At 46.5% G+C, this 15346-nt stretch overlaps 1 protein-coding gene across 2 annotated transcripts in view; it reads left to right on the top strand.

The window, feature by feature from the left end:
• The window catches only part of ppfia2 (PTPRF interacting protein alpha 2), a 136177-nt gene that overhangs the window by 110446 nt on the left and 10385 nt on the right, over nt 1-15346 (top strand). For both annotated transcript variants that reach the window (XM_047338603.1, XM_047338602.1), the window contains 16 exons: nt 1272-1382; nt 3375-3596; nt 4791-4937; nt 6970-7104; nt 7821-7904; nt 8405-8536; nt 8633-8695; nt 9060-9151; nt 9229-9361; nt 9887-10104; nt 11077-11317; nt 12188-12217; nt 12346-12476; nt 12683-12864; nt 12949-13039; nt 14382-14384. In XM_047338603.1, coding sequence (XP_047194559.1) covers nt 1272-1382; nt 3375-3596; nt 4791-4937; nt 6970-7104; nt 7821-7904; nt 8405-8536; nt 8633-8695; nt 9060-9151; nt 9229-9361; nt 9887-10104; nt 11077-11317; nt 12188-12217; nt 12346-12476; nt 12683-12864; nt 12949-13039; nt 14382-14384 — 2015 coding nt within the window. The remainder of the gene's footprint in view (nt 1-1271; nt 1383-3374; nt 3597-4790; nt 4938-6969; nt 7105-7820; nt 7905-8404; nt 8537-8632; nt 8696-9059; nt 9152-9228; nt 9362-9886; nt 10105-11076; nt 11318-12187; nt 12218-12345; nt 12477-12682; nt 12865-12948; nt 13040-14381; nt 14385-15346) is intronic.

Raw genomic sequence — 15346 nt, forward strand, 5'->3', positions numbered from 1 at the left:
GGAGAGATAAGTAAATCCAGATGCATGCGTCCTGTCTTGTCCTTTCTCTGGTTTTTCCATCAGACGTCTGCCTTTGAGGAGAGGGAAATCAATGACATGAAGAAGAAGAAATAATAGGCGACATGTTTATTTTGCATCCGGCAAACTTGTCCTGTCTCAAACTTCAGAGCTGGAGCTGCATCCGTATCAGTTTCAGAATAACGGTGCGGAAATGCAACATCACATCGTTGTTAAAAATATAGAGCGGAGACACAGTGAAGAAGAAGAAGAAGAAGAAGAAGACGTCAGGATGCTGATGGTGAAGATTCAGGCTGCAGATGTTACAGTCAGAGAAACAAGAAGTTGACGCGTCTGCTACATCAACGTTTATCGTGGAAATGCTGCCTCACGCCCACTGGTTTACAAGTACAAGTGGCAGCTCAGTCCCAGAGGCATTACCTGCCTTTCTCTTCCCTGTCCTGAGGAGAGTGATAATCGCACGGTGTCGCTGCAACGACGAGAAGTTAATTACTGTTGTCGTCCGTCAGAACTGTGACAGGATTATGACGCCACGAGACTCGAGGTCCAGAGGACGTGATGATTATAGTGATCGTGTCGCCGCTCACATGTTTCCATGTTAAGATTCCTGAAGAGGTGCTAACTGTAATTTACTCGTTTTGCATAAGAAGGAAACATGAGTTCATAGCTGAGGGCGGACGTCACGTATTGATGCTTTTGTGCTCATTTTGAAGGAGGTTTGGAGAATGTTGCACAGCGTGCGTCCCTGAAGGAAAGAGCAGGAATCAAGATAAGATGTTAAGATGAGATAATTCACTCATTGCAGCAGCAGATTGTGAGAATGAAGAGGACAAGGGAATAAAATATGCAATAAAATAGAAAATTAAAATAGATAATTGAAAAGATGTGCACATTACAGACCTTTTACTACGGATTGAAATATCGTTTGTAGAAAAATACAATATGATTGAGTAGGAGTTTATCTATCTGTCTATCTATCTATCTATCTACATGTATATGTGTAGTTCACATTATGATATGAATATAAACATGTTATATAACTTTATACTGTATATATTTAAGCTAGGATGATTTTACAATAAGAGGACTATCTATGGAATTATATAATATATAGATAGACATTCAAGTATAAGCACAACTCTAGAAACTGGACTTTCTCAGGAGCATGTGAATGCACAGTGTGCGAGTATCCCGACTTTAATTTGTGTGTGTTTGAGTTCTCACCTCGCTGCACTTTCCCCCCCGTCCTGCAGATTGTGGCCTTACGGGAACAGAATGCTCACATCCAGAGGAAAGTGGCGTCCGGAGACGGAGGAGACGACCTCCTCGAGGGAAGCGACGCTCAGCAGAAAGTCCACAGCAAGGTGAGCAGCTGAGATCAGAAGACGGAGAGGAACAATACCACTAAATATTGGTCAATGTTTCTCAATATTAATCAATATTAATGTATTCTAAGAATGATTCCTGCACGTGTACAGTATTTCCCCCCCGCTGCTGTAATCGTGAGCACAAACAAACTTGTTATTCAAACATTACAACATTTATTGATGACACACATTTAGCTCAGTGGGACTCCTGAAGGGGAGGGGGGCGCTCTCGCTGTGACCTCGGCTCCTCTCCTCATGCAGGAGCACGCATGGATCTGCATAGCTGAATACAAATCCCCCCCCCCCTCCCTCCTCCCTTTTTGATTATTAATTTAAAGACGTGGGGGGTGTAACAGCAGCCACGTTCCCTACATGATGCGATGCTGTTCGATATCAGGAAAACATCCCACCCCCTGAGCCCGAAGCCGCGTCTCACAGAGGATACCTGCGTGGAGATGAAAAGATGAAACGTGTGCGTGCAGACGCTAACGAGGAGACGGACATCGTCTGCTCGGGTGTGTGAAGATAAAAAGAGGAAAAATATTTGTGTTGGAAGTTTGCAGAAAGAAATTGCAGCCATGCTTAAACTGCTGCGGCGAGTATTTCCTCCGGTAAACGGACTGACAGCCCTGTAACCTTGTCGCGAGGCGGAGGGCTTAGTTATTCAATGTCACCGCAGTCAGACGTGGGCCGAGGGAGCGGAGTGACAGCGCTGATGTGCAGAACGCTCCTCCCCCCTCCCCGGGTGGCTGATGTGACAGGTGGGAAGGGTCAGCGAGAGGGGACGGAGGAGGAGGAGTCAGCTCCTGAAGTGCATGTTGACCCGAGGAGCTCCCAGACCCTCAGCACAGACCTGGATCTCCCTGATAAGCAGCTAATGCCGACTGACACATGAGGCTCGTTGCTTCTGCCACTTTAATTTTTCATATCGTGGATTAGACTCATTGCCTCGCACTCGTCAGATGAATTGATTTACTCTGGACCTGAGTTACTTTCTACTTAGTGGAAGGGAAGAATTATTTCTTTCTTGGATCATGGATATAAATAAGATTGAGGCGACTGTGTTTATTTATTGTAAAGTTGTTTTCTGACGTCGTCCTCGACCCTGTGTGATTTGCGTCTCTCCGCCCGCCCGCCCCCCCCTCGTTAATCTACCTCATGCAGATAGAACCCAGCGAAACCTCATCATATCACTAATGTGAGTGTCCAAGCAATTTCTCCAGTGGAGTCAGAAGCGATTCTCATTCCGAAAAAAAATCAAAGCAGAGAAAAGAACCAAAGCCTCGAGCAGCTGAACCCTGAATCTACTCAGAAGGAGAAATGTCTTCTGAAGTGGGAGCGAGACCTGATTTGTCAAAGCCCACTTCAGTGCACGGCAGGAAACCAGAGCATGATGGGAAATCAGAAGATTGTTTTTCCATCCGGTTCAGTTTTTAATCTGGATAACGTCTAAAAAATGTTACTGATTTCACAGAACGTCTTTTCCTGGAACTGGATTTGTTTAATCTTTAGTGCCTGTGAGGTTAAAACAGTTTATTGGAAGACACATGTTTTCTTTATTTGATTTTTATATAAACTCTGAAGTGTCCTTCACCGAATGCTGCTCAGTTTTTAAGAGTTTACAAAACACTAAACGACAACAAGACAATAATCCATGAAATTTAAGATCCACTAATTCTAGACAATAACACAAACCTGAATTTATATATCTTCTTTGATTTTAACACAATTTTCTTGACTCCTTGAATGTATTTAACAGTTTTGAGTGTTATACTTTCTTCCTTAGATTCAGACGAGAAGATCGACGACTGCTCTTAATTAGTTTTTGCTTCATTTTTCTTGTTTTGCAGATTTTGTCCCAAACTTTAATTTCTCTTCTGGTCGTCTTCTCTTGGACCAAATAGTTCTATGACCTCAGTATTCCTTCTCGCAGACAGGAGATTATATTGATTTTGTTATCTCCCCTCCTCACCCGTCTCTCCCCCTCAGCGCCTGTCCAACGGCTCCCTGGAGTCGGCCCACGAGGCGAGTCAGGTGGTGGAGCTGCAGGACCTGCTGGAGAAGCAGAACTACGAGCTGGCCCAGATGAAGGAGCGCATGTCCTCGCTCTCCTCGCGGGTCTCCGAGGTGGAGCAGGAGCTGGAGACCGCCCGCAAGGACCTCATCAAGTCGGAGGAGATGAACATCAAGTACCAGAGGGACATCAAAGAGGTTACACAACACACACACACTCACTCAAACACACACACTCACACACACATATTTGCAAAGGGAATAACAGTCGCAAGAGAGACATCAAAGAAAGCAGCGGCCTAAAAAAAGCTTCTATTAGCATCCGCACTCACAGTCTCCCTCCCTCTGTGTCTCTATGAGTCTCACACACACACTAACACACACTTACACACACTAACACACACATACACACACTAACACACACAATTCAATGCAAATCAATGCAAACTGCTTTGTTTAAGTACAAATAAATAAAAAGATGTATAGAGTCCTTTATTAACATGGATTATTTATGGTGAAACAATCAAACACAAGCAGGTGAATGTTATAAATAAACTATATATATATATATATATATAGGAATTTTGTGACAGAAAAGTCACTTAAGAAAAAAGAAAAGGGTTATTTTTCTTTATTGTTAAATTTGAACTTCAATAAATTCAGACTTTATTCTCGAACTCTCAGAATTTTCTTTTCTTCAACGTGGCCCTAATACTCATACTCATAGTTTCTGTATCTGCCGGCTCGAAGCCACTTTCACGGACAAGTATGAATGTTTGTGTGTTAAACTGGAAATAACGAGCAATCACGAGCCCACTCAATACGTCTATATGTGAGGGGAATGCCACTGAAGTGGACTGTATACAAATATAAGCTGATCTCCTCTGACTCTGGGCTGAGATTAGTATTGATTGCTAACGGGCCGGAGCAGTGATTGTGGGCTGGAGAACGTGGTCTCATCAGAGCGGCTGCGTGTTATCACTCTTTATTCAGCGCTCTGCAGGTAACTCGTGTGTGTAATGATGTTCTGGGGTTTTTGATTTTGTTTTTGCGGGCTGTGGATCGGTCGTTCCGCTAACTTGAATGTCAATGGTTCGATCCCCGGCTTCTTAAGTCCCGGGCAAAACACCGAACTGTGACTTACAGTGTAAAGTTTTTAGATTGTTGCTAACATTATAAAAACTCTATATAAATCTATTTACCATTTTACTACAAGATCTGTGACCAAAAAGAGCTGAAATTCAAGACGAAGCTTAGAAGCAACGGAAAATATTGTTTTTGTACACAACTTTACTTCAAATATTGAAGATCACTCTCATGCTTGTTGTGTTTTGCTGAACCTGAAAGGTTCTGACTTTGCTTGTTTGTATCCGTGTGCATGTGTGTGTACAGGCCATGTGTCAAAAGGAGGACATGGAGGAGCGGATCGTCACGCTGGAGAAACGCTACCTGAGCGCCCAGCGCGAGTCGACCTCGGTGCACGACATCAACGACAAACTGGAGAACGAGTTGGCCAACAAGGAGGCGTTCCTCAGACAGGTCGGTAACGGGACTGATGGTCCGGCAGCTTCTGCATTTTTTTATTGGGATCTTGTGCCGTTCCCCCCGCCAAACGTTGGCTCCATCAGTTAAACTGGATCCAGGAGAATGAAGCGTGCGTGCAGCCGGTTGTGTCAGACGTTTCCTGTCAGCGAGCTTCAGAGCTGCTCCACTGAGAGAAGCTCTTGACATTGTGTCAGATAATGTCAGAGGAAATTACTGCTGGGGGAAGGAACTCTGACGATTTCACCCTGTTTACTCTGAGCAGATGCACTCGGCTCGGTCCCGTCCTCATAATTGATGTAACGCTGAATGATCCGATCGAACCATGGAGCAGATTCATTCTCCTTTTTGATGATATCTTAGTGAGTCATTGCAGCCAATTAGATAAATTGCCCGGCCATACAAGGCTGAGTGACGTTTTCATGAGCCCCGGCTCGAGCACCAGCTGGGCTCTGGAGGGAGAGAAAGAATTTCACATTAACGTGAGCAGAAGAAGTCGTAGACGCCGCGAGACGCAGGAGCAGCGTTCACCTTTGATGCAAAGGAAGTAGACACCGAGCAAAGATCCGTTAAAGGAGACATGTGATGTTTATTCAGTTTTGTTTCCTGTAGTTTGTCACGTAGGTTGTTTGTGTGTGTAAAAGTTCTGCAAAGTCAACACATCCAGCTTAGAGCAAAGAGCAAAGATAAGTTCATGACCTCTCAAGCTCAGGAATTAAACACGTCCAGAAATAACATCTGAAGACGTTGGACTCCCGCCGCCACACACAAACACTCTTCCTCGTTGGTAGCGTAATGAGTTTACTTGCTGTTGTGCCAGCGGATGAACCCCAGGAGCCGGTCACTGATGTTTGAAGATGAGTTGTTCGGCGGCTGGAGGCTTGGCCGTCGCTACAGAGGGACGACAGGATGAGATGAAAGAGAGCGCGGACAGGAGGGCAGCTTGGGAGGATGGTGCAACAAAAACACTCCGTCGTGCTTCCCCCGGTGTCAGACACAAAATATAAGTGACACACAACACGACACAGCTCCAGCCCTCTCCGGTCTAATCGCTGGAGATTGAGCTGCCAGGCCCGGTGCTTTCGGGAGCAGAGTCACTGAGCATTGGGTTTTTGAATTCCTTCTTTTTAATGGCAAGTGCCGTATCTGAATGTAAAAATCAGGCCGATCGTTGTTATCTGCTGAGTAAAAGTTGCCTCCGTCATTCTTGGCGAGTGCAGAGCTGCTGCTATTCTCACTGCCACGGTGCTATTTTGAAAGACGGGTCGAGGCAAACTGCCAACGGCCGCTTTCTCCTGCTGGAGACGGAAATCTGTGGTTGTGTTTCCCACCGGGAGACTTCGGCAGGAGAAGAGCGAAGAGGTTCACATTGAAAGTGAATTTTGTATTTTTACACCAGCTCCACTGACTAGTTTGAGAACCAGACCTTTATTTCTAGAAGTACATTTTTAATCTTTTCCTGTCGTCCTGATAAATGCACATTTTGCGAGCTTGTTTACGTCCTATGAGACAAACTGTGATTTGTGAATACGGGCTGTACAAATGAAATTCGATTTATTGATAATATGGAATATGGACACAGCTGCATTACTTCATATTTCCTGTCAGGCCTTTATTGTGAAACCTCTGCAGGAAGTGTTTCCCTGAAGAATAGACAATAGTTCTTTATGCTTGACATCGATAATTATAGCTGACGAGGAGGTTTTCCCCCCCGCTGTTGGTTTGTTGGTTTGTTTTCAGCAGTTACACAAAAACTACCAATCAGATTCCCCGTAAATCTCGGTGGAAGGATGGAACGTGGGAACAAGAGAGAAACGATTCAATCTTGGAGCAGATATTGACAAAATGTGGTGTTAATTCATGGATCATACGAGGAAAACGTCATATCATGAACTAACCCGATTCATGAGGGGACTGTGGGACCTTGGTGGAAGTATAAGCGCGAGGGCCATTCTAGTTAGCGAGTTAGTGAGTTTACTGCGATACCTCTTGACTTAGATAACCTCCTTCTGATGTTGCTTCTGAGCAGATGGAGGAGAAGAACCGGCAGCTCCAGGAGAGGTTGGAGCTGGCGGAGCAGAAGCTCCAGCAGACCATGAGGAAGGCCGAGACGCTGCCGGAGGTCGAGGCTGAACTGGCCCAGCGGATAGCGGCCCTCACAAAGGTAGGAAGATTAAAACACACACACACACACACATCAACACACGTGATGTTGCCACATTCTGACACTTGCCCTCGTCTCTAGATTTGTTGTGAAGTGTGTGCACATGGTGTCGTGTCATGACGTTTCAACGTGTCCCTCTCCTCTTCCTCGGCCACGTAGTCCGACTCCAGCTCCTCTTCCTCCCCCGATGATTATCACTTTGTTATGGAAGCTAAACTCCAAGACATGAACTCCATTCTTAGGAAGGTAGACCCACAGGGCATCACAGCTACTGCCGACTCCTGCAGGGAGCAGATTCCATTCATTTATGGAGTGTTGTGTGGCGAGCGTGTTTACTGGGACTCTGCTCTGGCTGTTCTACCAGCATAGGACAGCTGCATGGCTCTTCTGGCTGGAGCTCATACTTGGCAGTGCTGGAGCGGCTCTCCTCCTCCTCCATTCTGTCCTTTGGTGGCCTCGTTCTCCATCTTTCCTCTCGTCACTCTTTGTTTCAACCAGCTCTCTCTCTCTCTCTCTCTCTCTCTCTCTCTCTCTCTCCAGTTATGCTTGAAACAATAGATCTCCATCTTTGAGTTTGGGGTAGAGGCTTTGGCTTGTGTCGTTGCCCCTGCTTTGTTTTGTTGTTGTTTTTTTGTTGTTGTCGCCCTCTCGGCCGTCAAACAAGGCAGATCATCGTACCCTCTTTTTGTTCTGTCTATGCTGTGATCCATGTGTAGGCGGAGGAGCGTCACGGGAGCATCGAGGAGCGCATGAGGCACTTGGAATGCCAGCTGGAGGAGAAGAACCAGGAGCTGCTGAGGGTGAGTCACTGCGGAGGCGTCGTGCCAGGCCAGCGTTAACCAGGCGGCCGCTCCGGTGATGAGCGTGACAGCTTGAGGCGACTTTGACATGTTGGCACGGCGACACACCGATGAACCTTCACCAAATCATTGTCTGTCACACTCTGCTGATAGAATGGTTTCACGTGATCGCGGTCACGTTTTACATGGATAAACACAGTTTTCACAACATAGAGTGTAAATAAAGATGGACGACTTCTTCATGCTGTACAATAAGAAGTCAAGATGATTCAGTCTTTTAAAGCAGCGCGGCGAGATTACTGACGGGAATATAAAGCTGAAAATATGTTTTTTACTCCTCAATTTTTCTCAGTTCTTTAAGCCTTCCTCTGCTTTTTATGACATAATAATTTGTTTTCAATACTTTAAGTCTGTTCTGTTGTATTTGGCACAGCTAAGGGCTTAATTGTTGCCGCATAATCTTAATGTCTATACAAATCCGTCTACATTTCTGCCTCCAGGCTCGACAGAGAGAGAAGATGAACGAGGAGCACAACAAGCGGCTGTCGGACACGGTGGACCGACTCCTCACCGAGTCCAACGAGCGGCTGCAGCTTCACCTCAAGGAGAGGATGGCAGCTCTGGAGGAGAAGGTTCAATATACAAACGAATAGAGATCAGTTCTTTAAATTGAAATGTCAGGGCTGGGTTTCCTCACCTCCTCTTCTTTTCTCCGCTGCTCGTCACAGAACGTGCTGATCCAGGACTCTGAAGGTTACAGGAAACAGTACGAGGACTCCATCCACGAAAAAGTAGGTTGATGTTTTCTCATCATTTTACACGAGGTCGACTTAATCAAGTATTTAATAACTGGGAAATAATGAGGTTGGTTGTTTGAGTTAGTTACATTTTTTATAAACCTGCTGCTGAATATTCATAAGCTCCTCTCGCACGGGGTTAATGAGATGAATTTCATAAGCAGCAGAGAAAGAATCAGAGTGTCAGTTTCATCAATATGAATTTAATCAGCTCCACAAGCTCTGAGCCACGACACTGTTGACATGCATTAATGACTGCTGGCTGACGCACTGTAATCACACACACACACACACACACACACACACACACACACACACACACACACACACTGACATGTTGTTAACCTGTTATTTCCAGACGCATCTGGCAGAGGAGATTGAGAAACTGAGATCGGAGATCGACCAGTTCAGACTGAGGACAGGTTCCCTCACAGACCCCACCCTGTCAAGGTAAGGCTGTCGGCAAAATCCTGGTTCAGGATCTGAACAGGAATTTGACTCGAGATTCTGTGTCTCTCGTCCCTCAGGTCTCATCTGGACACGTCCACCGAGCTTCGATTCTCTCTGGGATCTCTGGCTGAAACCCAGTCGGACCACTACCGCTCGGCCAAGGTCATCCGCCGGCCGAGGAGAGGTCGGCTGGGTCTGCGTGAAACCAAGGTGAGGACAGCGAGTCCGTGGTGTCTGCCCCCCCCATCGCTGTTCTTCTTCTACTACTCTTACTGGTTATATATGCTGGTGCAGCTCGTAGAAATCGCCTTGTGACCCTGAGGCTGTAAAGATTAAACTGCTGAGAGAAAATTCACCTGTGTGATAAAATAATTAACCTTTGGTAAAGTTTCTAAAATCTTGTGCAAGGTGCTTTACAATTTAAAAACTCAGGCGTAAAAATACATTTGAAGATCACACATCATTACAGCACAGATACAGAAATAAAAAAAGTTACAGATGAGAAAACAGTAAAAACAAGAAGTTAAAATGAAACATTATAAAATGATTAAAATAGATGAGAACTAGGAGAAAGCACAGCTGTAAAAATGTGTATTTGAGAGAGATTTTAATAAATAGAATAAGAGAGAATAAAAGAGATAATAAAACAGCAAAAATATATGCAACATAAACAGGATTCTGCAGTTTATTTATATACTACGATGTTCATAGTCTGTCCATGTTTGTCTTGTACAGGCCAAATCTCTGGGCGAGCACGAGTGGCGCTCACAGCAGCTCGGCGTCCTGGGCGGTCACCACTTCGAGAGCGACACCGAGATGTCGGACATCGACGACGACGACAGGGAAACGATGTTCAGCTCCATGGACATGCTCTCGCCCAGCGGCCACTCCGACGCACAAACTCTGGCCATGATGCTGCAGGAGCAGCTGGACGCCATCAACAAGGAGATTCGGTATAAAGTTAAAATATAAAAAGCCGCATCGCCAGACGTGATCTGCTTCCTTTACTTATTATGTTCCTAATCCATTTTGCTCCAAATCCACTTAGCACGTGATGTGGTTTTAAGACGGTGTCCCAGAAAGCTGAGCCCTTTGGGATTCATGTTTCTGACATTGAGGTGTTATTATGTAGTATTATTACGTCTTTGCAGTACTTGTACACCTCATCCTTGGCTTCAAAATGTGTACTTCTAGTATCAAATAAGACTTATTAATGTCAGAGCCTCCAGAAGCAGAAAGAAACCTGCAGCATTATGATTGAATGTTCTAGAGACGTTTATATTTTCTTATCTGCTGCTTCTAACCAAACTGTCGAGCAAACATCTACAGTTTCACTTTTCTCTTCGTCAGTAAATAACATTTCTTATCACTGAAGCGAACACTGTTGCACTCTGAGTCTCTGGAAGTGCGATCTGCCTCTTGCTTGTTAATGCTGTAATTATGCGCTGCTACATATTCATAACCTCGGGCACATTTTCACTGAGTTCTTTATTTCAAGGGTTCTTAACGTGCCGGTTGCTCTTCGCTGATCTACACAGACAAGGTTTCAGGAAGCTTTAATTCAGACCTGGTGGCAGATAGTGATCCTGGATCCCTGGTGCTGAGCTCTCAGCTAATTACGAACCTGGACCCGGGGAAGGGTTAAAAACTAATGACCTGACTTCCAGCCTCTTTTTTTTTGTCTGTGGACTTTAATTAGTTTGTCTCATTTACTGGAATTAGATGCAAATCTCCAGGAATCCACATCCAAAGCCTCTTGTAGATCAAACTCGGTCATGGTGTTACTGATCAGTCTAATCCAGGATGATGCACAGCTTAACACCACATCACATCATTTATATTTCAGCCGTTTAAGATATTTACAATAACAGCTTTTCACCACGTCTCCTCCTCCTCCTCCTCCTCTTCCTCTCTCCGTGTCCCAGGCTGATCCAGGAGGAGAAGGAGTCCACGGAGCTGCGGGCGGAGGAGATCGAGAACCGCGTGGCCAGCGTCAGCCTGGAGGGGCTCAACCTGGCCCGAATGCACCAATACGGAGCCTCCATCACTGCCTCGGCCACTGCCTCCTCCCTGGCCTCCTCCTCCCCACCCAGCGGACACTCCACCCCCAAACTCGACCCCCGGAGTCCTGCTCGGGACATGGAGCGGATGGGGGTCATGACACTGGTGAGTTTCACGTCGCAGTCGTCCCTCCAAACAAGTGTCGAGTGTTTCCGACCGAATATCAGAATCTTCTTCAGACCCTCTTGGATTGTGGGGATTTAAGGAGCTACAGTAAATATGCTATGAGCTTTTTATGTGCTTTTTGACGCCATATTACACTAAGAAGTGAAGTTTGAGGTAAAAGACGTCACAGTATAGGGTCAGAGAGTTCATCAGTAGATCTTCCGTGCAGCGCGTGCCGCTCTCCTGTCTGAGGTTTACAGTTTCTCTGCGTGCTTGGCTGTACAGTAAAGACATTAATCTTTGAAGACTTGCTGCATTAAATTCGCATGCAGAGAAAAGTCGTGAACAGAAAGTGTTCTGCTCCGTCAGCTGTCATCGTGCAGGTGTCACAGGGTGGTGGCGTGCACACACACACACACACACACACACACACACACACACACACACACACACACACACACACACACACACACATCTCTTAGAATAGACAATCAGATGAGTTCCTCTCTACAATGACCTGAGGCTCAAACGCTCCACATGAGCCCAACAAGGGGGGAAGACCGCAAAGATAAAAATATCCACACACGCCTCCACATCCCAGGATGAGAGGGGATGAGCTCTTTGTTTTTTTTCCAGGCGTCTCTCAAAGGAATGTGATTTTATCGATCGGTCAAATGATTTGTTGTCCAATCTGCGTCCGTCCCTCTCGTATCGATCTGTGAATTGATGCTCTGGTTATTAGTTGAAGGCTCACGAGCATCTAATGGTTCATGATGTTTACACCAAGGAGCCAATCGTCTCTCATTTGTTTCTGTCCCTTCTTTAACGTGAGGATATTGACGGTTGTCTTTTCCTTTTCACATCCCACAGCCCAGTGATCTGAGGAAACACAGGAGAAAGGTGCGTCTTGTGATTTTTAATGTGACACCGTTACACCACGAGTTCTTTCTAGTTACTCACTGGATAAATAAGATGCTTCATTAGACTCATGTTTCATGTATTTCTTCCTGTGTGTCCTCGTCTCCCAGATTGCAGCGGTGGACGAGGACGGCCACGAGGACAAGGCCACCATCAAGTGTGAGACATCCCCCCCTCCAACGCCACGCACAGTCCGAATGACACACACACTGCCAGCCTCCTCGCACAATGACGCACGAGGGTAGGTGTCAGCTGTACGGAGGAATAAGCTCATCGGGTTAGAAATGTAAAACTGCAGAGCAAAGAACAGTATGAAGCAGAAATGTAAAAAAAACATGGAGGTTTAAAGGGCTGAGAAACGTCTGTTTTCATCATCTATCAACACGTTGTGACCTTTTGAGAAATCGCCTCTCAAACATGTCGTCTCGTGCTCGTGGTCGTCCTCAGGATCGTGGCCTCCCTGGAGGCTGAGGCCAGCGCCCTGAGCAGCGTCGCCAGCAGCCAAGACTCCCTCCACAAGCAGCCGAAGAAGAAGGGCATCAAGTCGTCCATCGGGCGGCTGTTCGGCAAGAAGGAGAAAGGCCGAATGGCTCACATGGCACACAGACATGTCATGGTGGATCCACATGGTGAGTGCTGCTCGCGGAGGTTTTATAATTATCTCTTTATTCACGTAGCACGTCTCAAAACAACCTGCTTTCTTCTGTTTTCAGCAACCATGATGGACCCGGACATGGCCGGCCAGGACCTGGGCCTGGGGAAGCTGGGGACTCAGGCCGAGAAGGACCGCAGGATGAAAAAGAAGTAAGCTGTCATTCAAGTGGACCCCCGCCCCTTCTCAGTGGTCCTCAGAACACAAATGTCCCCCTGGCAGTCGAGTCTCTTTAATAGTGGCTCATCATATTGAGGAGAATCATGTCTGGAGGTCATCCGGCTGGAGGATAAACAAATCGTAGCTTTAGCGTCTGTCCACCTCCTGTTCCTCTTAACGTCCTCCTGTGCGTGAACATGGCTGTGCTCTGACTATATGTAACACCACAACACTGGGAGCCGACTCGATAGAGCGGCCGAAGCCGGACCAGCATCCAGGAGCAGAGATCAGCTCCACTGTGTTCAGACGCACAGCCAAAGTCAGAGTATTGATCCCGAGCAGAGAAGACAATTAATCTCACAAAGCTACTTCGTCAATTTGGAGGTTGTTTCCCAACACGTAGATTCCTCTCGCTGCCAGGTCGGGTGTGTTCTGCCCTCTAGAAAGAAAACATGGGGGGGAATATCTCTTCTCTATCTTTCAGACGGAGTGTGTGTGTGTGTGTGTGTGTGTGTGTGTGTGTGTGTGTGTGTGTGCGCGTGTGTGCGTGTGTGCGTGCATTTGCCCATTTGCCCCAGTGCCAAATGATGGATGTCATTTGCTCGAAGTGCACATTGACTTGTCATGACCAATAACTTTGCCCCGGTGTAGTCGGTCAATAGCGAGTATTGTTCGTCCGCTATGTTGACAAACGTGTTGTTTTCTCTTCCACCGCGCCGACTTCCTTCATAGCAGTGTCTGGGGATTAAGGCCACGCCCCCACCGCCGCCACCGCCGCCATCTTGCATCTTGGCGCCTCCTCCACGCTGCATGCCATTAAGCTGCCTGCACTATTTCCATTTCAGCATCTTGGGGTCGATCAATACCGCTGTGGTCTCATTGTGGGGTTTTTTTTTTGTTTTCCTCCCTTTAACCACAAATATGTGAATGTAAAACATTTGAATGTGAGGTCATGGACGGCGGGGGGGGTAGGGGCGGGCGGGGCCTTGCTGTGTTTCCGGTGCATTCCTCATTTCCTCTGCTGCACGAGACGTGGTCGGGACTGCATTGTAGAAGACAACGTGTTTTGACTGGTCTACAGATGCTCCTGCAAACGAATGCCCTCCATTGTGACGTCCACGTGTGCGAGAGTGTGTGCGAGTGTGTGCGTTTTTTTTTGTCTAGATCCACGCGGTTTAAAATGCCAATTAACTCATTAACATGTGTGTACTTTTGTCTCCCCCCCGTCGCTCTCTCTCTCTCTCTCTCTCTCTCTCTCTCTCTCTCTCTCTTCTTTGACTCTCTTCCTCTCCTCCCCCTCCTCTCCCTCTCATCACCCTCTGACTCTTACAAAAGCGGGTAAGTTGTGAGGATGTGAAACTGAGCTCCTGGATAATGAAAACTGTCTCAGCCATACCGCCCTGTCTGCCATCTCTCCTGTCTGTCCGCCACATCCTGTCGCCACCCTCCCCTCTCCTGAATGACCAGTGCCAAAGCTGACGTCTCTTTATCTACTTATCTCTCTCTCTCTCTCTCTCCTCCATGGCTGTTAACAACACCATTGCTTTCTTTCTTTCTTTCTTTCTTCATTTACCATCTGAAGACGTTTCTTCCCCCCCTTTCTACAGTTCAGTTTCCGCAGCTGCATCCTTGGCTGGACAGAGAATGTGCCGCCGCTAAAAAAAAAAACACACACACACACACTGGGGTCCAATTTTTCAAACCCCGGAATGTCTTCCTCTCCTTATACGTGTCTTTCTCTCTCTATTTGTGTGAAATAACCAGCTGCATTTTCTGGTTATGGGAATGTGGTTTTTGTTTGTATGATTTTATCATAACTGTTTCCTTACTTCCCCTTCTTCCCCCAGCTATGTTCAGTGGATGTATTTCTCCATGCATTAGACCCGACCTGAACATAAAACATGAGCTATCTCCCCCAACGATAGACAGTGAATGTACCCGGTTGTGTTTGGATGAACACGTTTCTCCCGTCACCTGTATTTAAGTGGCCTTTCACCGCGAGCGCTACGTGTTATCATGTTATTACGAAAGCCCACTCCTTCCATTTGTCAAGATCTTTGACAACATACTCAGGGAATGGGTTGTTGGCTCAGTTTTTTTTTATCCGTTATGAAATGTGTTCACTAAATAGAATAAGAAGTGGCATTGTTTTTGTGTGTGGGTGTGAGTGTGTCCTCAGCTTGTCAGGCCTGTTTATCAGTTTCCTGCGAGTGTGGGAGGATTCGACGCAACCGACTGCGAGCGCCTATTCGCCGCTCGTCCTCGATAAGGTGCAATTTGCATCGTGTCGAGCAGGTCGG

Source organism: Hippoglossus stenolepis, chromosome 22 (assembly GCF_022539355.2).
Source record: "Hippoglossus stenolepis isolate QCI-W04-F060 chromosome 22, HSTE1.2, whole genome shotgun sequence".
Taxonomy (NCBI): domain Eukaryota; kingdom Metazoa; phylum Chordata; class Actinopteri; order Pleuronectiformes; family Pleuronectidae; genus Hippoglossus; species Hippoglossus stenolepis.